Source organism: Perognathus longimembris, chromosome 1 (genome assembly GCF_023159225.1).
Source record: "Perognathus longimembris pacificus isolate PPM17 chromosome 1, ASM2315922v1, whole genome shotgun sequence".
Taxonomy (NCBI): Eukaryota; Metazoa; Chordata; class Mammalia; order Rodentia; family Heteromyidae; genus Perognathus; species Perognathus longimembris.
The window spans coordinates 144,430,874-144,454,464 of record NC_063161.1 but is presented as its reverse complement, the minus strand read 5'-3'; the positions used below and the strand labels follow the sequence as shown (position 1 = coordinate 144,454,464).

Here is a 23,591-nt window from a genome sequence, read left to right as displayed (position 1 = left end):
AAGTGCCTGGCTTGAGCGGGAAGAAGCCAGGGACAGTGCTCAGGCCCAGAGTCCAAGGCCCAGGACTGGCCAAAAAAAAAAAAAAAAGAAAACGGGACTTTAGAGAACAAAGCAACTTGACGCAGGTGTCAGGAAGGTGAAGGCAGAGCTGAGGCTTGAACCTGGCTGAAGGCTTTGCCCCTCTCCTCTTCACCTCTTGCCTGGCACTAGCTGTGACCCGGCCCCCCCAAGACAGGCAGGCTCAAGTCAGGAAGATAGAAACTGCAGGGAAAACCGTCACCTCCCCTCCCAACCTACCAGCCCAGCCCCTCAGCCGCATGAGATGCAGAGACTCCGGGGTGGGCGGGCAGGAGGAGGCTGCTGTCCGTGACTAGCTGTGTGGACTGGGACAGCAGGGCCCCAGGCCCTCCCTGTGGAAGGAACACTGGGCTAAAAGCAGGCAGCAGGGTTTCCAGGGTCACAAGAGAGACATGGCAGAACTCTGAATGGTGGCATAATTGTTAGCAAGCTTGCTCCCACTGGCCTCCACTTCCTCCTCCTGTGCTTCCTCTCCTCCTCCTCCTCCACAACCTGATGGCCATTTCTGGAGCACTGATCAGGTGCTCAGTGCCAAGTCACTGTATCGAATTCCTTACCCTTCCCAGCCATGCCAGGCCAGCGGCACGATGACCATACCCACTCCTCCAGCGAGGACACTGAGCCTTCGAGAGGGCCCCACTGCCAGCGAAGGACAGCCGGGTCCACACTCGTCCTCTCCAGACGCATGCCCTCGTCCCCCGGACAGCTTTACTGAAGCTAGAGGGCCCAAGAGAACCGGACGAGGATGGTGAAGGCCTCCGGGTCAGTGAAGTGTGGGAGGAAGCCACCACAGGGGCGGAGGCAGCCTCTGAGGCCCCCAACAGCTCAGTCACTGAAGCCCCCGAAGAAGGAAGCCACAAGGAAGAAGTGCTGGAGGAGAGTAGGGGAAGAGAGAATGCCCATGGGAACCTTGGGACCCCCCCAAAGGAGGAAGCTGAGGCGGGAGGGCGCTGGTGTGAACCCGCTAGACTCCCACATAGAAGTATCTGTCCCTAGACAGGAAGTGGGGCCAACAGAGCTGGGGAAGCAGAATGGGTGGGATTTGTCTGCACAGGAAGGTTTGTATTGGAGCAAGGATGGAACATACAGAGATCAGGGCACTAGAAGCCATCCGGTGACCCCAGAACACACGTGCACATGTGCGCATCCAAGCACACGCACGTGGGCACACACACACACACACACACACACACACACACACACACACCAGTTCCAATTCCTTTGGTAGTTAGTCCCAGTTTCTGGTCCTAAAGTTTATGGCCCTTTCTAGAGGGGCTCCTCTAGAGCTTGCTCCTCCAGTCTGACCACTTTTCACCAGCAAGTCTTTCCATATACCAGGTCTTTCTTATTACTTGTCAGCTAGGAAGCTGACAAGGCTTAGAGACTGTGTCTCACTGTGGTGAAGTGTGCTGGAATCCGTTAGTAATGTCTACCATGGGTTCAGAGGGAGGAATGGTAGTATGGATACTATGTGTCCACTCTTTAGAAATGCCCTGTTTAGCCCAACAGTGCCTGACACATCCTCCCTTTACTCTAAGCCTGGCCTACCTTCCAGGTTAAGCCTGGGGGCATATTTCTCCAGAACCTTTTCCTGAGGGTCCCAGGCCCTGGGGTCTCTCCTTAACTTCCAGATCTGTGAGAGTCAGCTGCACTGCCTGGGAACCGACCACCTGCCCCACCGAGTCTCGCACAGTTGTCATAGCAACACCTCTGCATTGCTGCTGCACTACAAGAGGGGGAATGGAACCAGGGCTCCCCGGGGCCTGAACCAAAGTGTCAATGTCACCCATGTGGCCAGTCCCATCCATCCATAGAGAGAAGTCTTACTAACCTCCGCATTTTCCAGGAGGCAACCAAGGCTTGGAGGAGCTGGGTGACGCATGCAAGTCCACATAATAAGTATGGGACAAAGCCTGGCATCAGACTGGCAGGTGACCTTCAAGGCCACAAGCACAGACTGTTCCCCGTGGGGCCCTGTTCCCGGCCCCCACAGTCAGCTCTTGTCTCGAAGCCCTAAGCTGTGGCACTGAGCACAGGGTCTGGGTATACACCCGGAAATTCATAAATATTTATCTATTTATAAATATTTGCATGAAGGAAATAAATAGCATGGTTCTAAGGGGCTCTAGTCTTGGAGCCAGATCCTAATTCTATTTCAGACATTTAGAAGCTGCGCCAGATAGGGCACGTTAGATAACCTCTCAGTGCCTCAGTTTCCTCATTTACAAAATGGGCACAAAAGTACGGCCTGCTCCCTAAGGCTGTGGGGAGAATTAGTGGGTGAGAATGAATCCTTGGCATGATGCTGGCACAGAGTAAATAGGTATTGTTTTTGTTTTTGCCGCAAGACCTGTATGTGGCTAGGCCTTGACCAGATCTAAATATTAACTTTTTATTTCTCCAGTTACGACTCCATGTCTTTTAAATGCAAATGGAAAATGTTCTGGGCTAGGTCAACCCTATTCTGCCTCCTGTGGGGGACCAGAGGACCACGGAGCCATATGGGGACACAACCTCCAGAGTTCTGAAGCTCTGGGTTTGTCCAGGCTGTTTCCTTGGTCTTCCTAAAGCCTTGATGGTGTCTTTTGTCCAATGGGCAGAAGGTTGGGGGGGGCGGGGGGAGCTTGAAGAAGGCCTGGGATGGGACAGAGTGGCCACTCCCTTCCCACAGGCACTGGGCTGCCCCACCCCCACCCCCAGTCACATCTACCAGCCCTTCTCCTCGCCCTCAGCCTGCTTACCTTCCTGTGTCCCATGAAGAAGAGGGAAAGGTGGTGCATGGAGCCGCCATTGCGGCCCAGCTCTTTCTTGAGGGTACGGGGCGAGGGGATGGCCCAGGTGGATGAGGTGCCCTCGCCGTCGGAGCAGTGCAGGGTGGTGTCGGAGGAGAAGCAGGGCCCGCGGGCCTCCTGAAGCAGGCTGCCTTCGCTGTGCGTCCGGCGCCGCAGCGAGTTCTGCACCCGCAGCGAGAGGCCCCCCTCGGCCCCCGGGCCTGTCTCAATCATGCTGCTGCGCTTGGCCTCGCTGCGCTCCCCGTAATTGTCATCGCTGGTGTCCTCCTCCTCCTCCTCATCTTCCTCTCCTTCTTCCCCCTCCTCTGCTTCTTCTGCATCCTCCTCGTCTCCAGAGCTGCCCCCCTCAGCCCCTGCCTGCTGGCTGAAGGCGCAATCCAGCCGGACCTCGGGGATCACGAAGCTGGGTCTGGAGGCCATTGCCGATGGCTCCCCAGAACTTGGGGTCTCTTTGGCGGGGGCCTCCCTTGACAAGGAGACCTGGTTGGGAGGCAGACCTTGGTTGGGTGGAAGGTCCTGGGAAGGGGGCTCTGGGACAGCAGGGAGGTCTTTGTTGAGCACAGGGTCCTGGCTAGGAGCAGGTTCTTGATCAGCAGGAGCATCCTGGCCGGGTAGGGGGGCTGGAGCTGGAGGCGGAGAATCCTTGCTGGGGGGGGCATCTTGGGGAGGGGGCTCCTGGCAGGTAGCTGAGTCTTCGCTGGACAGTGATTCTGAGCCAGGAGCAGGTTGTGGCCCGGAAGCGGAGTCCTCGCTGGGTGGGGCATCTTGTCCTGGAGGAAGTGCCTGGCCAGGAGAGGATTCTTTGCTGGGCTCAGGATCCTCAGCACCTGGCCTCTTTCCCTCCTCCAAGGGCATCTCCCCCTTGTCATCTGCCTCTGTCTCAAGCATCTGGGAAACACAAAGAAAACAAGGTAAGTTCAGAAGAGGAGGCTGGGAGGTGCCAGACGCGGCGGCAGCTGCGCACGAGGCAGCATCATAGGTGGCAGCCTGAACCCGGCACCCCAGAACGCAGACAGGCCGAGTGCCAGACAGAAACTCAAAAATCCCTTGGCTCAGCTCTGTTGGGTTCCACCCAGATCTCCTGGCTGGACACTTCTCTCCACGTAGAGGAGAAGAGCCACGTGAGTGGGTCTTGCTGCCCGTGGGTTGGGTACGAGGCCTGCTGGATCTCCCTCTCTCCCGTGCCCCGCCCCATACTCTATAAGGGGTGCATCGCTGTCCTGACATCTCAGAAAAGGAAACAGGGGTAATGTTGCCTTTAAAGTGAGGGAAGGAGAAGCTAGGCACTTCTGCCTCCATGGGCCAAAGTCAAAAGATGTCCCTAAGCCAGAGCAATCTCTAAGTGGTAGATAACTGAACCTAACTTTTAAAGAGTCTCTCCCTTGGAACCAAGTTTTAAAAAAATAAAACAAATCCCACTGAATGAGTCACTCAAACAAGAATCTGCTCTAAATGTTAAGTATCTTTTTGAAACCAGTAAACTGAAACGAAACCAGAGCTGTAGAATATTGCCCACACCTGTGCTAAGCAGATGTCACAAGCACATGGCACCTACCCAGGGATCGTCTACCCAGGGATTTTAAACTGTGTGGCAGAAGCTCAGGGATTCGAAAATAAATGTGTTTCCTGCCCTGCATACAACCCGAGGAACCCTCAGGGGTTTGCTGGGTTCCAACAGTAGGTCTCATGTTCACAGGGAGAAGCGGTTCCCTGGGTGAGAGTCTGAAAAGCAGCAGTGGCAAGAGGAGGTCGGGCCCAGGAAAGCAGGAGTGCTCCACGGGGCTTCAGGCAGCCGCTCAGGGCCTGCCCAGGGCTGTTGGCCTCACTCAAGGACTTGGAAAACCAGAACAAGAACCGTTTGAAGGCCACATTTTGTTCTGCAAGAAGCTACAGCCAAGCCAAGTGTTGGTGACTCACGCCTGTAATCCTAACTACTCAGAAGGCTGAGATCTGAGGATTGCAGTTTGAAACCAGTTCAGGAAGGAAAGTCCATGAGACTCATCTCCATTTAATCACCAAAAAGCTGGATATGGAGCTGTGGCTCAAGGGGTAGAGTAATAGCCTTGAGCAAAAAAAGAAAGAAAACCTCAGGGACAGTGCCCAGGCCCTGAGTTCTCACACACACACACACACACACACACACACACACACACACACACACACACGGCAATGTGTGCCTGCACAAAGTGATGGCTGGGGGAAAAAAATTAAAAATCTTCAGCAACAACTGCCCCAGAATGTGGGTTCCCAACTCTTCATATGGAGTCTACAAATGACCATTTGACAGGAGAGAAAACTGAGCCCAAGAGTGGAGAGCTACTCAACTGCCCAAAGACCAAGAAGCGGTGACAGAGGCGGAAGTCCCTGAAACCCTGCCGGCAAAGCCCCACACTCAGCTGGGAGGAGCAAGGGATGCAGCTGTGGCCTGGCCCGCCACAGGTGCTACCCACACAGGCCAGGGGTCAGGTTGGCACCTGGAAGCACGAAGCAGAAGTGAAAGCACAGTATGGGAAAACGAAGGAAGAGCCACATGTCTGGGAGCATGAAAGTGAAAGCCCCTGTCCTCCCTCCCTACCCCCCTACAGAGGAGGGGGAGACTCAGAATTCTAGGTCACTGACCTGGCTGGGGTCAGCGAGGGTGCACCTGAGGCTCTGGTTCCTGGTGCATCTGAATCCAGGCCTCTTTTATCCTAGGAATCCTGCCTGCAGCTGAGAACTGGCCAGTCCCCGTTGCAAAGACAAGGAGACATGTGTGGGGGCGTGGGAGGGGAGGGCTCCTTTAGAGCCTGTCATTGGCCTTCTGGGCCTTCAAGTGTCCTCCTGTGCAATGCAGTAACCACCATGCCCACGCGACAGACCAGGAGCACATGCTCCAGAAAGCTCTTAAAGGAGATGATGGTGGTGGTGGTAGTCATGGTGACTTTAAAGATGGATCTAGAGGGAAATTCTAAATTCAAAGACCTCACGCAGAAGCACATCTTTCCTGCAAAATCCCTACAAGGAAACTCTGCTGATCATTCAGAATCAAAGTTGATCCCTGTTCTAGAACTCCAGGAAATTCCTCCGGGGGGCCTTGCTTCAGCCTCCTCAGTGATTCCTCGGGCGTGGGGGTGGGGACTCTCCTTTAACAGGCAGGAAGCCTCCAGGGCCCAGACTGGACAGTGTCTCAGTGACCCAGGCAAAGCCGCCCTGAGTAATTCAGGGGCTAAGTTGAGGGCCAGAGCCTAGGCCTCTGGCTCTGTTATTTCCAAGCCCCTCGTTGATCAATCACTTCCAGTCCCCAGCCCATCACCCCACTCACCAGGGAGAATGTCCATCAGGAAAAAACAAACTGTCCCATCATTAGTTCCTACATCCATAATACCTTCCCCACAGCCGCCAGCCCCACCTGCCTCTCCAAGTCCTGGAGAAAGATGGGATGCAGCAGCAGCACGCGGTGACCTAGGGGGCCTGGCACAGAGTGACACCAAGACCGGAGCCGGCTAAAATCTCCCCTTTCCTGGGGAGTGAGGCCGGGCACAGGCCCATCCCAGTGGGCCTGTCAGCAGAGCCCGCCCAGTCCCCTGGGGGGGAAAGTGCAGCACCAGGCCCCAAACCAGAAATGCAAGTCAGCCTGCCTCTGCCAACCCAGCCCTAGACGGAGGCCAAACCAAACAAAGCCAAGCGGGGAAGTGCCACTCTGGCGGGGGGTGGGGGGGTGGGGGGGGTGCTATCCCCAGAGGGCCCTACCGGGACAGATTGACCAAGGAACCACCCAGGGCTGAAGAGCTTGCAGAGTGCTCCACCAATACAGAGCTCTGACTCTCCAGTCAGACTCCGGTTTTGATCCCAACGGGGCCACTTTCTAGCTGTGCAACTCTAGCCAAGCCTCTTGACCTCTCAGAGCCTCTGTCTCCTCATCTGGAACAGAGCCCAGGGATACCACGCTGGACTCGTAAGCTATGGTTAACCTCCCCACAGTGCCTAGCCCAGGAAAAGCATGTGACGCAAAGGTAGTTATTAGTATCTCATTTTAATGGAGAGATAAAGAAACGGAGGCCCCAGGCAATCAGAGAATTCCTAAGAAGCCAGAATGCGGAAGGTGAAGACTCCAGCCTCCTGCCCCAGACCGGCAAAGATTTGAGGTCCTTTCTCAAAGGGAAGAGGGACTTGCAGAGAGGAGATTCAGGCCATGAGCAAGCACTGTCCATCCCACACTGCACATGAGCTGCAGGGACGTGAAGCCCAGGGCTCTCGGTGCTTTGCTGAGCGCCCAGGCTAGCTGGTAGGTTTGGTCAAGCCAGAGATCCTGATTCTGGGAAAGCTGGGCTGGGAGTGGCTTGGGAGGGTTTCTCGGGGCTTGGAAGGGTTTCCGGGAAGGGTGGGGTGGGCAGCTATAGGATACCTGAGAATTCCAGGAGTTGAGGTGGCAGTTGCAGGCCAGAATTAAGGAAGGCAAAGAGATAAAGGTAAAGGCTTGGCTGAAGAATAAATGGCAGGCATGGACTGTTCTATCAGCAAGTTAATGACATAGACAGGTGTCTGCACCAAACAGCTCTGGGCAGAGTGTGTGTATGTGTGTGTGTGTGTGTGTGTGTGTGTGTGTGTGTGTGTGTGTACTCATTTGTGCACTCATTCATTGTCCAGACATGGGAGTGAATACTGGGAGACAATAAGGAGCTAGTCAGCTGGTTTCTGCCCTCAGAGAAGCAGGTGAGAAGTGCAGGGTGCTGAGGGAAATGTAGGAAATGCAGGCAGGTGCTGACACCCAGTTAAGCAGCTGTCATAACAGGCTGCAGTGACAAGAATCCATTCAGAGCCAGGTGTTGGTGGCTCCGGCCTGTAAGCCTAGTTATTCAGGAGGTTGAGAGCTGAGGATCAAGGTTTGAAGCCAGCCCAGGCAGGAAAGTCTGTGAAACTCTTACCTCCAATTAAACCACACACACACATACACACACACACACACACACACTTCAACCAGAGTATCCTAGAGACCAGTCTGCTCACCAGGCTTTCTGTGCAGAGCACTGGCTTGTGCTGCCTTGCCCGCCCTCCCGAGAAGTCCATATCTCTCCATCCTCCATCAATCACTTCTTTGGCTTGGCTGGACCATGGTTAATTCTACCCTGGTCCTGCCTGTTAGCACACAGGAAATGGACCAGGCCTTCTAAATGGAGCTACTGTTTAGGATCTAATCAAATCCTCTTCCAAATGCAATCCAGAGCTCAGAACAGGCTGAAGAAGGGTGGCAGCTACGATGCCCCGAGCATCACAGCTCCTGCCAGCTAGGACCACCGGACCCCAGGCCCCACCAACTGCTGGGTTGGAGGGATGCCCGTGGTGGGCTGCTCAAGTGACTTGCTGGAGCCTGGACCTCGGAGGCAACCTGTGGCTCTCACAAAGATGATTCATCACGTTCACTAGATGCCCCGGGCAACATCTGCCCTCCGAAAACCACTTCCTGCTTGGAGAAGGGCAGGGGCCCGGGAGATTTGCTTCCAGGAAACGCTTATCAACAATTAACTACCAAAAAAATTGGAAGTGGAGCAGCGTTTGCAGTCAGGATTTTACGGGAAGAGGATAGAGCCCAAAGACCCAGGCTGGAATCCTCTCTCTCCATCATTTGCTAGCCCTGAGATCCTAGGTTGACGATTTGCTTTTTGGCTTTCTGGGTGAAGACAATTTGAGGCCTTTTGCTGAGAGGCAGAGAAAAGGCCAGGAAAGTGCTGGGGTGGGGGCGGGGGTCTGGGGGCACAGAAAGTTGTCAGAGAAAGGGAGAGTCCTTCAGAACCCCCTCTCAGTCTTGGACCTCCATGTATGCTCCAAGTTGCATCTGCAAGCTTGGCATGCCCTGAACTTCTAGCTTCTGGAACTCTGGCTTGGTGAACCTCAGCTACTCAGCTGACATTTCACTCCCTCCCCCCACCTCACTCCAGCTCCTCCACATCTGGCTTCTTGATACTCGAGACAGCATATCTCTTCAGAATGGGCGACCTGTCACCTTTGTCCCCAACTTGACAGTTTATTCAGGAGGATGGCATTGACATCTGACAAGGGTGACTGCTCTAGATGCTGAGCCATGTCACACTTCCTGGCTGAGAGAACCTTGGGGCATGGTTTCTCTGTGCCCCGTTTCCTTAGCCCTAACATGGGGTGAAGAACAACTCCTCATAGTGCTTCTAGAGAAATAAACAAGTTAACATATGACAAGCTTGGTCACATGAGCACTCAATAAATGGGGGTTGGCCATGGGCACCCCACACAGATTGGTTTTGACCTCTCCCTGAATGGATTTCCCAAGTGAACCAGTGAACCCCACTCTACTCTGTCAGGCACCATGGTGCCATCAAGACCTGCATGGGGTCCCTCCCACCCTCTCTCTCCTGGAACCCTCTAGTCCCCTGGAGACAATCACCAGGCCACTGACCCCACCCAGGCCATAGGGCTGGTCCAGACCTCTCTCCTTGAGGCGGCTTTTGGCAAGCCCCACGGGAGAACTCTGCAGCCAAACCAGGTTCTAGGTTCTGTGGATACGACCAGGAAGACGTGGTTCTGTCTGCTGGAAGCTTACAGATTCGAAAGGAACGATGGACACTAATCAAGGCACTACACACATAAGTCCAGGATAAACTACAACCTACCATGTGAAGAACAGGTACGGGCCGGGGGGGGGGCAGTTCTGTGAGGGAGAAACAGAGGTCAGGAACCCCTCTCAGTGGAATGACCTGAGACTGAAATCTGCCCTGGCAGAGAGCATCAGAGCAGTGGAGAGGGGGCATGGAGCCCAGGGACTGAGGTGGACACCTCCTTCTAGGTATCCAACCAGTGCCACCTCCCCAGGCCCCAGACTTGCACGCACAGTTCTAGTTCATCCCTCCCAATGGAGCCCCTATATAATGTTACCACCTGTCATCCGAACTAGGACCTGAATGAATGTTGTTCTCTCCTCCTTTTCCTTCTTCTCTACCTCTAAAGGACCCCATGGCTCGCAAGCATGGCGGGGGCTCAGGAGGGCAACACGCCCCGAAGGGAGCATACCCATTCCCCTGAAAGCAATGCAAAGGTCCAGCACAGAAGCAGCTCGACTCGGGTCAGAAGTTCGGGATAGAGGAGGAAGAGGAGAAGGATGGAGGTGGTGTTTCTGATCACAATGCACTGCATCCATAAACAGATATGTTCAAAGGAAACACCCTTGCTTCAAACTAATTGATGTTGATAGAAAATAAAGTAGCAAATTCAGGACAAGGAGGAGAATCTCTGAAGACCTAGAAGACAGAAACCTCCCCTAATCCTGGCACTGTCACCTGATCTAGTCAGCCAGCTGGAGATTCGCTCCCTGGCCCTGCCTGGAGGCGGTCCTGGATTCCAGGACTGTCTCCCCCCCCCCCACCCCCACCCCCAATCACCACCCTTTCCTGTCTCTTGGAATCTCAAACCTCACTGCTTCAATAGCAAGATAGGGATACCCACAGTCTCCGTTTCCCCCCATCCCCGGTCCCCACCTCACAGTTCCATTAACATCTCCAATTCTTACATTTGAAAGGCAGGGCTGCCCAGTCTCTTCCTGCAACATAGTGATGAATGCTTGTCTAAAGGAGAGCTCCAGGCCTAGCCCAGCCCCGGGCACTCCAGTTGGGGATTAGTTCATTGTGGGCTCTACCATCACCCCTTTTCCTATATGGTACCATCTCCTCTCTTGTTTCTCCAGTAACTCTGCCCTTCCATGAGAGCCTCAGTCATTCTCCTCACATGTCCGGGCTGAAGGGCTCTGGGCTCCCCATCAGTGCCTGGCCTGCCTTGCTCCTATAGTCCAGGGTAGGCCCTGCATCAGCTCACCAGGATCATGGCCCTGGCTTCCCCCTGTACCCCAGAATTACTCAGCAAATACCTTCAGAACCCAGATACGTGCTGAGGCTTGGGCCACGCACTGGAGCCAAATAGCAGCAAGAGTCATCTCTGCCATGAAAGTGCCAGGTCTGTGTGAGAGAGAGACTGGAGCAGAGGGCCAGGTCAACCCTCACCACGCAGCCCTGGCTACCAGGGCCCTGGAGGCACAGGAGCAGCTAGGAAAGAGCGGAGCAACTCAGGGAGGAAGGACTGGGGAGGAGGGATGTGACAGGGGCTGCAGCTGGAAACAGGATAGACCACTGGAAGTAGTATGGTGGTTCCACCGGGCAGAAGCTGAGGAATCCAGACCTTCCCCTGAAAACAATATTACTATTATTCATAGGATTGTGTCTCTGCTTACTTATCCCTCTCCCACCAGTTTCTTCTGTTTATTTGCTTTTTGATCTTGTGCAAGTGACTTAACCTCTCTGAGTCCCAGTTTCCTTATTTGCAAATAGTGCCAATGATGGTAACCTCACAGGCTTGTTGGAAATGAGTACACACAAAGGCACCGTCACAGTGCCTGCCCAGGAGGTGCTCCATGAGTGGTCATCACTGCCTTGCCGTCCAGCTCGTCGTGGTTTCCACTAGCCGCGTTTCCACCTTCCCTAGCTATAGGGATGGCACCGAGCAGATACGGTTCTCAGGGGCTGATCAGAATTCCGTAGCTTCTGTCTGGTATGCCCTGCCATACTTCCTCCCGTGGTCTGTGCTGTGTCTGGCTGCAGCCCCCATACCACCTCCCCATTCTCTCCTCCCTGAGCTGTTCCTGTCACTTCTGTGCCTCTATAATGGGCACAGGGCTGAGTGGTCAGGGGTGACCTGGCCTTCCACTCCAGTATCTGTCCCACAGACCTGGCACCTTCAGGGCAGAGAATGGAGCTCATAACTATTTGGCTCTTGTGTGTGGCACAGGCCTTGGCACGTGCCTGGGCTCTTTAGGTATTTGCTGAGTAATTCTGGGGAGCAGGGAGAAGCCAGGGCCATGATCCTGGGCATTGGCAGGAAGCCCAGAGCCCTCCAATCAGGACATGGGAAGGTGCAATAACTGGGATTGATGGGACAAGCAGAAACTAGACTTGATGAGGTAGAGATTTAGAGTGTGCAAATACGCATGCACACATGTGCAAACACACACACACACACACACACACACACACACACGCACGCACCAGGCCTGGTTGGCCTGCTCTTTCCTACTATCCCATGATTACCTTTCTTGCTCTCTTCACTTCCTTTCTCCTCCCCCTTTTCCCTCCTTGCTTTCCTGGGACCAGGTACTCAGTCTGGAGACTGATCTAGGCAGCAGTGATCAATGCCACAAGCCGGCCCTTCATCAGACGGAAGAGTAGAACAAAGTTGATTGCGGGGGGGGGGGGGGGGGGGAAGAGGGGGAGGAGGAAGCTGCGCCATAACCCAGGAAGACCCCAGGGAGGATCACAAAGCTAGAATGTGGAGCTAGGCCACCTCAGGTTGACTCTCACCTCTAACTATGTGGCCAAGTCAGTGTGATGCCTCCCTCAGCTGACTTCTGTGGGGGTGTTCAGAGGCCCCTCCACTCATGGGTGGGCATCAGAGGTCAGCCCTAAACTCAGGCTCTGCTCTAAACATCAGCTCAGCCCACCAGGGCACTTTGGGACACAGAGGTAGAGAGAGGGAGGCCATGGTGGTAAAGAACTGGGGCAGGGCCTAGCGATCCACTATCTGGGGCTCAAATCCCGGCTCTGTCACCTCCAGTCTCAGTGCCTGTGTGTAGCCAGCTTAACCTCTTTAAAAGCTGGACTTCCTCATCAGTAACAAGATGATAGAGACATTAAGCACTGCTGGGCGACAATCCACATAAAGAGCAGGGGGCCCGCACATAGGTGCTCAGGAAGCACGTGTAATCACAATCACGACTTCTTCCATCATTGGCACCCTTGGCTCTCTTTTCCGCATCTAATCCTGGGACACCTAGAACATTCTGACCCTCACAGCAGCCTACAACAGGAGTCTTACTAGTGCACACCTCAGAGAAGAAGACTGGGGTCCAGTCCAAAGGCCTTGGAGGCTGGGAGATGGCCAGGCCTGCTCACAGCCCTCCTAGGGGCTTAGCTTTCTGTGTGGCCTACGCCTGTCCACGTGAGCATCAGCAGATCTAGGTATCCAGGGAGTGTTCTGGAACCAATCCTCCACAGAATAACAAGTGACCATGTTACATCCACCAATTTGTCCTAAGCAAAGAAACCAAACTCACACCTGTTGCCAGGTCACTGCTGCCCTCAGGGCCTCAGCTGGCCCAGAAGGGTCAGATCTTGGCCCCAAATTCAGCAGGTCTCCCAGGGCAGGGGGAGACAGTAAGCACAGAAACTTCAGGGAAGGCACGCAAGTCCTCCTTTGCAGGGGCCCCCTTCCCTTGTCTGTCTCGTTCCTTTAGGTGGGGGCTCTGGCGGGGAGCAGTGGCTGCCAAGGGAGGCTCTTCCCTCCATGAACACTGCACGGGACATCTGGACACTGGACTCATCCCCAACCCTACAGCTGAAGGTCATCCTCCACGCCCCAGGCACGCTCCAGCCCCACCACAGCCTTGCTGGCACATGCGCCCTGTCTCTCCTGGGGAGTGATGTTGGGGGGATGGGTTGAGTCTGCTCCAAATTCACCATCCTGCCAACCCCATCATGAGACCTTCATGCCCCTCAGTTTCCCTCAGACCTGATTATGTTCTTCTCCTGCTCAGCATACCAGCCCTCACCCTGGCTACTTGGCCCCATTTATCTTTTTTGTTTGTGTGAGCCAGTACTGGGGTTTGAACTCAGGACCTAGGCACTGTCCCTTAGCTTTTTTGCTCAAGGTTAGTACTCTACCACCTGAGCCACAGCTCCACTTCTAGCTTTTGGTTCATTAATTGGAGATTGGAGTCTCATGGGCTTTCCTACCTGGGCTGGCTTCTACGTGTGACCCTCAGACCTCAGTCTCCCACGGTGAGAAAGGATGGTGTTTTTAATAAATCTGACAGAAACCCACCCACAGAAAAGGAGTCTTGACCTCTATATCACTCTGTGCAGAAGGCAAATCAATTTTAAATGATAAAACTTCTGGAAAATAAGAGAGTTAAATATGCCCTCCATATCTGTGGGTTTAAATATCTGCAGATTCAGCCAACCACAGATCGAAAATCTGAAATGAACTTTCTGTAGTGAAAATGTACAGGCTTTGCTCCCTAGTCATTATTCTCTGTGAACAAGACAGTGTACGGACTATCTGGACACCTGAATTCACCAGTGCCCATGTAGACAGAGCACTTGGCAAATTCCAGCTCTAATGACAGCCTAGAATACCCTAGCATTCGCATTGCATCAGGGATAAGTGATCTAAAGACAGTTTACAATATACAGGTATAGGGATATGCAATTATTACTACACACGGGGTATCCTGGAACCAACCCCCTACCCATACGAGGGAAGATGCTATGCCCAAAGAAATAGACTCAAAAGCACTCTCTATAAAAGAAAAACATTAGCCAAGTAGACTGATTAAAATCAAGAACTTCTTTTCTTCAAAGATTCCCAAACAAGAGTGAAGACAAACTCTAGTGTGGGCGAACGTATTTGCAATGTGTTTATCCAACAAGGAACACATATTTAGAATATTTTTAAAACGCCCACAGATTAGATAAAAATCAGAGAAGCTGATAGGAAAATTCAGGAAAGACTGGAACAGGCACTTTTCCAAAGTGCCTGTCATTTTAATGGCCAGCATATGTAAAGGTACACAACCTCATTAGTCATCGAGGAAATATAAATTAAAACCACAATGAGATATGACAGTATCTAGTGTCTATGGTGTTGGTGAACAGGGAGAGCAGTAGACCTATCATACATAGCTTAACAAAGTGGCACACTTTGCAAAATTATACAATGGTATCTACCAAAGCTAATTACATCCAACTCTATGCGTCAGCAACTGCACACCTGAGGCATTTACCCAATACACAGCAAGCTAGTGCTTCCAAAGACACAGGGGAGCCCAGTCATTACAGTCTGGAACTGGAAGCCACTACAGTGCTCATGGAAAGTGGATACAGTAGAGTCTACACACACAGTGAAGTCAGAACAGCAAGGAGAGAGGAACAAAATAAAGTACAGTCATACGGATGAATCCCACCATCTAAATGTTAATGCAAGTTAGGCGCCGCCGGTGGCTCACGCCTATAATCATAGCTACACACGAGGCTGAGCTCTAAGGATCACAGTTCAAAGCCAGCCTGGGCAGAAAAATCTGTGACTCTTATCTCCAATAAACAACACACACACACACACACACACACACACACACATCACATGCGTGCACGCACACACGTGCGCCAAGTGTAATTCAAGGGGTAGAGCACTAGCCTTGAGCAAAAGAAGCTCAGGGATAGTGCCCAGACCTGAGTTCAGGCCTCAGGATGGACACACACACACACACACACACACACACACACACACACACACACATGCGCGCGCGCGCGCGCGTGCGCGCACAGCTAATGCAAAAGAATATCAGTGATCCCATTCATACAAAACCAGGCAATACTAATCAATGACAGAAATCAGGACTAGGGATGACTTAGAGTTCACAGTGAAGGAGAGCGCACACAAGAAGTTTCACCGAGTTCTAGAATGTTCTGTCTCTTGACCCAGATGGAAGCTACATGCATGTGTTCATTGGGTGAAAATGCATCAGCTATACACTCCTGATCTTTCTCTTCGGTATGCTATGCTTCGGTTTCAAAGTTGAAAGACAATCCCTGCCCGCCCGTGTTTCCTCTGCTCTCAGGCCACAGGCTCTGGGTCCTTTGTACACACTCTACTAGCACATTCCAACTGTTTCTTCTGCAAAAAGCTGCGTCTTACTTCCCTGTTTGCCAAATGCCTTCTGTGTTAGTGTCCCCCTCCCAGCTGCCTCACCTACAGGTGTAACATAGAACAGCCACCCATGAGATAAGGGCTCAGCATTCCAAGAGCAAGATGACCAGGAGTCCATGCACATGACGAAACTCTATGAGCTGTACAAGTTCATCTCATTTGACCAGTGAAGCTGGGACACTTCGCAGGCATTGTCCCCGGCAGGAGAGTCCCCAGGAACGTACTGTGAGGCTAAATCTGGTCCTCAAGTCCAAGTCCCACACCCCTTTAGGACACAGTATATACCCCAAGACACCCAAGACACTGGAAGGCAACTTCTCCACATAGGCAGAATCACATCTGCATGGGGGCAGGGGACAGAGACCTGTTCTTCCCATAGGCAAGCATCTCTACCCAGGCAGATTCAACCTCATTTCTTGCAGGCAGGATTCTTCTCCAAAGTTCCCACAGGGCTCCTGACCCAGCTCCTAGCAAAGCCATGTTGCTATTATCCATTTCCTGCTCATCCCTGACACTGAAGGTTGAATTTTGCATGTCTACACCTCCAGGACTTGGCAAGTGACACAAAAGCACTTAACACACATAGAAGGAAGAAACGAAGAAAGAAAGGAGGCAGCAAAGACAGGCCAGAGCTACTATTTGGACTAGCCAGGAATTCCATTAACAGAGGTCTGAGCAGGGAGGGTTTCAGGTCCTGGCTGGACACCAGCTTCAACCCAATGAGGTGTGGCATAACGATGCCATCTTCTGCTCCATGTCCCTTCCCCTGGCTGCTTCCAGCCAGCCATTTGGCCCTCAGAGGCTCTGTCCCTTCTCTGCCCCTCCTCATGCCACCTCACCCTCTGCCACCCCAATGAGAGGTACCAGAACAGTATAGAGAGCCTCAGCTCTGTGGTTATCAAACAACAACAACAATTGCCAGGAGCCAGTGTCTACTCCGGAGGCTGAGAACTGAGGACCGGAAGTTCAAAGCCAGCCCAGGCAGAAAAGTCCCCGTGAGATTCTTCTCTCCAATTAACCACTCAAAAACCAGACGTGGAGCTGTGGCTTAAAGTGGCAGCGCAAAAGAGCTCAGAGACAGTGCCCAGGCCCTGAGTTCAAGCCCCATGACCACCACAACACCATCAACAACAACAACAACAACAACAACAACACACACACACACACACACACACACACACACACACACACACACAAAGCAAAAAGCACCCGGTGTTATCACATGCAACTTATGCATACTTTGCCTTCCTAGGGTGAGGGCCTGGGGAATTCTCTAGCAGCAGCCTGGGCCGTGGTACCAGGTGCAAGCAAATTGGCCCGCAGAGGGCAGAGGAGGAGGGAAGCTCCGGGCTGCCCAGAGTAGGGGGCATGCCTGACAGCTCTCCACACATCAGCGGGACATCCTAGGCTACCATCAGAAGGAACAGGCTATCCCAAGAGTTCTTTATCCTCAGGGGCTGGAAGCTCTCATCTCCCAAGTGGCCCAGGGCCCGGCACCCCTGTGCCCCCATCCCTGCTCCTGGATGCCTAGGTGGAGCTTGTGTGTGTGCAGCTCCTGGGGCTGAGCCCAGCTGGCCTGCTGTGAGCAGCTCCAGCTTCCCCAGGCTTAGGAGGCTGAGCCATAAGCAGCCTTGTTTATCCCTAGGAGGAATGATGGTTTTCCCTGAGCAATGACATCTTGGAAACGGCCTGGCTCCCACAAACAACAACAAACCTCCCAGCTGGGGCCTGGGTTGCAGCTTGCAAGAGAAGGCTTCTACCCAGAGGCGCCTGAGGGAAAGGTCAGAGGCTGAGGAGCCAGACCCTGGTCCTGACCCTGACTCCTGGAACCAGAGGAGAGGAGAGGGTCTCTAGAGGACTGGATGACTATCAGGGGCCTAGCAATACCTGGTCCAGTCCCTGGTTGCCTCAAGTGGGAAAGTGAGTTGGAAAAGTAGGCGTATTAACCTAAATAATCTCTTGAACAGGACTTCTAGGTGCCTGGGTGGCCTGGGCTTTCTATACTGCACATACTGCTTTAAAAAACAAAGGCAAACCCAGAAGTCTTCATCAGTAAACCCAAGGGTCTAACAAGGGGCAGGTCACAGGGGTGTCCAAGATAAAAGCCAAGTACCCTGAGACTCAGGGATGAGTAATCACGCCCTGGGTTCTATATTGCATATGACCCCAGTAAAAGCCTTCCTTTCCAGCCCCAGTCCCCTCTTTGTTCACCCAGGAGAAAAAACACACTCTGCCATCTCTAGGGAAAGCCCCTAGAGACCCAGCCAAGCACAGGCACCCTCCCCTCCACCCCCCAACCCCCCCCCGCAATGCCGACCTGCTTCTGAGATAGCTAAGCAGACTCCTGGCTGAGAACCATTCCCCCACATTCAGCCTGGCTGGCAGTTTCAGGGAGCTGAATCTAGTCACCCATAGTCTATGAAAAGGACCATGAGCTTTGCACTTGAACTAAGGCTCAAACTATGGTACAGACCCCTGAGTAGGTTTTTTCTATTATCTCACCTCCCACCAAACCCCATGGGGCCTTGGGACCCTTCTTTAATAGGGGCTCTTCACCGCGCCCCTCATTATCAGTGCCCACTCCCCCACCAGGCACAACGCTAGGGCGAACACATTGAGCTTCCTTTCCTCCAGAAAAGCCCACCCAAGCTAAGCAGGGCAACTCAACCCTGCCATCCAGCCATGCCCCTCAGACGACGAAGGTATGAAGCGGCCCACAGCCTGTTATAAATGGGACAGAGAGCAGCTAGCAGGTCCCCCAGGGGGTGGACTTTTTCATGCCATCTGTGGAAGTTTGGTCAGTTAAGTCCTGAAGGGAAGAGAAGAGAGGAGCTCTGGGGAAGACCAAAAAGCATGCAGGGAAGTTAGTAAAGAAAGGTACAGTAAGCTCGAAAGTGCGATGCTTTCATTGATAGCAAGTACTGGTCACTAGAAGTCAAATCCCGGAAGATGTCCCAGCAGGGCATCTATCTTTCCCAACTGTCTGTTTCTCCATTTCTGGGCTGGGCACCCTTAGTGAGTCCCCACTGTGGAACTCGGCTCCCCCGAGGGCCCACCCTGGGCTGAGCCATGCCATGTGCTAAAGCCAGGGAGAAGGGGAGGTGCCCCTTGGCTGGGCACAGAAGGCTCAAGGGGCCGTGCTGGAAACTTTGACTCTCACTGCAGTGCCCTGGCTGAGATCCCATGGGCATGCGTGGGGCCAGCCTCCACAGCTCCTGCCTTTCCGAGAGGCACCCACTCCAGCACCCTGAGGAGGAAGCCAGGAGCCCCCACCACAAGGTTTGGGAGTGTGGAAAGTTTCTACGAGTCGGTGAGGAGCCGAGTCAGCCTGCACCAAGCCAGACATCTCAAGTAGAAGTGCCGGGTTCAACGCTGAATTGCATCATGGATGTGGGTAACAGCTTCCTCTAGGTCGGGTCCTCACTGTTCCAGAGGCAGAGGTCCTCCATCCTGGTCTTGGCTCAAGCCAGACAAAAGCCTCTCCCCATTCTAAGGCTCGCCCTCCCATCTCAAGCCCTGGGTTCAGGGTTCTTCTTAGACTCCTGAGACAAGAATAGAGATGTGGAGCTTCTGAGTTGAGAAAGCAATATGCCTCTGCCTGCGGGTGTACAGTGGCTGGCTCAGGGGAGAGTGGGTGGGTCACTACCATCATCATCCTCACCCTTCCGGGTCTCAGCTGGAGCCCAGGCAGCAGGTGCAGGCCCTTCCCCAAGGGGCTCGGGGCTCACCAGGTATGGTGAACCTGCTTGTGTCTCCAGGGGACATTTCTACCAAAGCCAAGTTCCAGGATCAGAGATGACCCCCCCACCCCCAAGACCAGCCCAAAACCCTACCTCTTTCCCTGCCAGGGGAACTCAGCAAGAATTCCCAACCCCAGTGCCTGGTGTGCGGCCAGCATCCCTGACACAATAGCCCAGGCTGCCGCCTGAACGCTCCCTCCCCACGCAGTGTCCCAAACAGTCCTTGTCCCTAACAGAAAGACAAACTGGCTAGCTAGCCCAGAAGCGGGGAGCAGCAAATAGTGGAGGCTTGTCCCCTGCCCTTGGTAGGACATCCACTCCCCTTAGCATGCACACACACACACACACACACACACACACACACACACACACACACAGAGCTATCTCAGAACACAACCCTTTTGGCAGCAACGTGCCTATCAATGGCTGCCCTGGGGAAGAAACAATAGAAACCGGGGCATGGGTGGCTTGGACAAGAGCCCCCCCCACTCCCACCCCAGCCCATCCTAGCAGACCCCTGTCACCAAGGCACCTACCCAGCACTCCAGCAGGAACCCAGGCGACTCCTGGCAGCACTCCTGCCAACCCGCCTGCCCGCCCGCCCGCCCGGGTCTCCACCCGGCTCCTCCTGCGGGCGGGCGGCTGAGGCTGTGGCAGCTAGGGCGGGTAGCCGGCCGGCAGTGTCAAAGCTGCCTACCCCAGACAGAGCGCCTTTGTGTCAGCAGAGCTATTTATGGACTTACCCAAGTTCCCCAGGGGAGCGGTACCTGCCGGGAAAAGCAGAACCAAATGACCAGGTTCCACCTCCCACATCTAGGTAGCGTTTTTTTTTTTTTTCAAAACCCTTGCATCACCCCGTCCCTCCTCCTCTTCCTCTTCCCCCTCCTCCTCCTCCTCCACCTCCTTCTCCTCCTCTTCCAGCGAGTGCCTTCCCAAACACACACCCTGTCCAGTGAGCTGCCACTGCTCTTGCGAAGAGGCTGGATTTCTTTCTTCGATCAAATAGAAAACTCCGTGATTTTCCCAAACCACTTTCATCCAAGGAGGATTCCGGGATGTCTCCTGGAAGAGAGTCCTCAGTCCAGAAGAGGCTGCGCTGGCTTCTGGCTTACATGCTCAACTCCACAATGCCGGGTCTCCTGCCACCCATCCCCAAGTCCCTAGCTGGCGCTCAGAAATGCAGATCAAGAGGAGGAAGCATCCATCCCGCCCAGTGGCATCCCCCAGCTTGGGGATCCACCCCTCACACATCCCTAAGGGCTCCCGGCTAGAGCCGTGCAAAGCCCCGCTCCCTGGCAGGACCCAGCCAATCACAGAGGCTTCTCTGTCACACCCCCACCCCCACGCGGCTCCGTCCCAGTGGGCGGCTGCAATTGAACTCAGGGTCCTGTAGCCAACACAGCTGGCTGAAGAACAGCACCCGCCCTCGGGGAGGCCAGGGAGTGGTGGCTTTCGTCACCTCCCAGTGTCACACACAGCTGGATACATGAAGGGATTTTTCTGGTTTTTATTTTGGGGCTTGTGTTGTTGTTTTTCTCCAGTACCAGGGTCTGAGCTCAGGGCCTCATACCCTCACATGGCTTGTTCACTCAAGGCTGGTGCTACAGCGGTGTCTCTAGTCTAGAATTTTGCTTGTTCATTGGCGATGGAGTCTCCAGAATTTTTCTCTGCACCAAGATCCTCCAGGTCTCAGCCTCCTGAGTAGCTAGGATCACAGGAGTGAGCCACGGGCACCAGGGTGGATACGGGTGGTGTACTGGGTACCCTGTGTGCCGATCTCTGGAGAATCTAAGCTGGACAGAGAGCCTGCTTCTCCTGTCCAGCACAGTGGGCAAGTTACCTCTAAGGAACAAAGGAGACATCGCCAACAAAGGGAGTGAGTATGCTGGGCCAGTGGTGAGAACTGAACTGGGGAGGTAAGGACCCCCAATTCTAGATCAGCCCTAGCACTGGTTTGTCTGGGTCTCACTGAGCAAGCCCCTGACCTTGGTTTCCTCATCTGTAAAATGGGGCTGATGCCCTTGACCTGCCCACATATGGAATTAATAGGGAGTTCGGTGAGTTGGTACTTGGCTCTGCTGGCATTCCGTCACTTAATTTTCACGAATACCCACCCTGTAAGGGGGAGGGCAGGGGACTCTTACCTCCCTCCTCCTGACAGATGAAAGGTCTCAGGTACAGGAGAAATCCCAAGTTCAGAGATGCCCACGGCCACTCAGCTCAGTGACTATGAAGACCACGATTAAAGACCAGCCACGCCTAACTTCACCACTGCAAAAAGCTCCTTTGCTAGCCAGAGCTGTTCTCTGACATTGTGGTTGTGGGGTATGTATGGGCTGGGGCTGGGCCAAGCTGGGAGAGACGAGCCCACTGACCCTTCCCATCTTAATTCAAGCCCCTGCCCCACCCCCCGAGGCCAGTCCAGAAGGGTACCCTTCTTCCTGTCCTCCCTGCACCCCACCTCAGTCACACTAGACTGAAATATTGTCCCCCAGCTTCTCCTTCTCCCTGGGGCAATCTCAGTGTCTCTGAATGTCTCTCTGCCTGTCCCTAGACGCTTTCTCTCTCTGACACTCCATCCCTGGGCCTAGCACAGTCATGAGCCACACTTGTACGAAGTTCCAAGAGAATATCCTTAACGGGTTTGGTGCCGCAGAGCAACCCCCACGGATCAGCCACCTATAAATCCCACCCATCATTCATCACATCCCTGGGAGCAGAGCCACGGCTGTCCTTAGGAGAGCCCTGGAACATTCCAGATTAGAAAGTTGTCAGCCCACAGGCTCCTGAAAGAAAATCAGGAAACTAAGTCTTAGGAAATGGCCAATTCTCCTGGGACTGAGCTATTTCCCAGTGGGGCTGGAGGGTCCCAGGATGGACTGTCTGGTGCTAGGGCGTGAGATGCCCAGGCGAGGAGTCTGAACATAGAGAACAGTGTGGGACAAAGATGCCCTTCTGTTTTGCCTTCCTCCAGTCAACACATGATTGTAGAGCCAGGCTCTGTATGAGGCGTCAGGGATGCGGCAGAAAACAGGTGGGCCGGGCTCTCCACTCACAAAGCTACCACGCAGTATGGGAGATGGAGAGCAGACACACCGTCTAATGAATGAGGCCATAATCAGACATCAGCAGCTCCGCCAAACCAAGATGCTGGGTCCTGAACAAGCCCAGAATACAATCACCAGGAGGAAGGGATTGGAGCAGCTCAGACTCTGGCCAGGCTAGGAAGCATCGAGTACCCAGGGGAGTCTGTCTCAGCCACAGTCCTCTACCTCCCTAGGCATCCAGATGCCCAAGGTAGAGCCAGTGGTGTTCCAGTGCACAGCCTGGGGTGGGATCGGGGAGCTGCTAATAGCCCCTGGGGAGCCACTGGGGAGCCACTGGGGATCTTTCACTCCTCCCACTTGTAGCCAGTGAAACAGAGGTACAGAGAAGGTGAGTGACTATGCCACAAATACACAGCCACTGGTAGCCAGGCTGGGAGCCAGGGTAGCGTGCTTCCCATCCAGTGCTCCATCCATGGCACCAAAGCACAGAGTAAACGACGGCACTGCTCAGCTCAGTGTGGCTACGATGGGGGCCTGGAAAATGGCGAGTTCCCATAGCCCATAGAGTTCAGCACCTGCCTATTCAGGGTTGGCCCCATTTGTTGATCCATATATATTATTCTCTCTCTCTCTCTCTCTCTCCCTCTCCCCTCTCCCCTCTCCCCTCTCCCCTCTCCCCTCTCCCTCTCCCTCTCTCTCTCTCTCTCTCCTGAGGCTTGAACTCTGGGTCTGAGCATTGTCCCTGAGCTTCTTTTGCGCAAAGCTAGTGCTTTACCACTTGAGCCATAGCACCACTTCTGGATTTTTCTGAGTAGTGTACTGGAGATAAGAGTCTCATGGACTTTCTTGCCCAGGCTGGCTTTGAACCGTGAACCTCAGATCTCAGCCTCCTGAGTAGCCGAGATTACAGGCGCGAGCCATCGGTGCCTGGCATGATCCACGTATTTCATTTAACAAAGGCTTACTTGGCATTCCCTGTCATATTGTTGTACACCCTTCTCATGACTGGTTCCTTAAGTCCTCAGAGCCCTGTCAGGATTGCGAAGATCCCCATTTCAAAGAAACATTGTGAATCTGACGAGGTCGCATGCCAGCAATTGCAAAGCTATAAACTGAACCCAGTCTACTTGTCACCATGTCCTGTACTACCCTCAGTCATTCCCCAAACACTAGGGGCTGTG

The 23,591-nt window shown here is 53.7% G+C and overlaps 1 protein-coding gene across 8 annotated transcripts in view; it reads right to left on the bottom strand.

Annotated features, from left to right (window-relative positions):
• Positions 1-23,591, bottom strand: part of Rgs3 (regulator of G protein signaling 3) — a 142,461-nt gene that overhangs the window by 28,700 nt on the left and 90,170 nt on the right. For 3 of the 8 annotated variants that reach the window (XR_007210043.1, XM_048339714.1, XM_048339726.1), the window contains one exon: positions 2,820-3,758. Coding sequence is in view for 7 of the 8 variants with exons in the window: in XM_048339714.1 (XP_048195671.1) it covers positions 2,820-3,758 (939 nt within the window). In the remaining variant the exon portion in view is untranslated. Of the gene's footprint in view, positions 1-2,819; positions 3,759-6,171; positions 6,311-18,552; positions 18,838-19,899; positions 20,044-20,106; positions 20,188-20,307; positions 20,507-23,591 lie in introns of those variants that run through there. The other 5 variants (XM_048339755.1, XM_048339774.1, XM_048339746.1 and 2 more) reach the window with 5 other exon arrangements.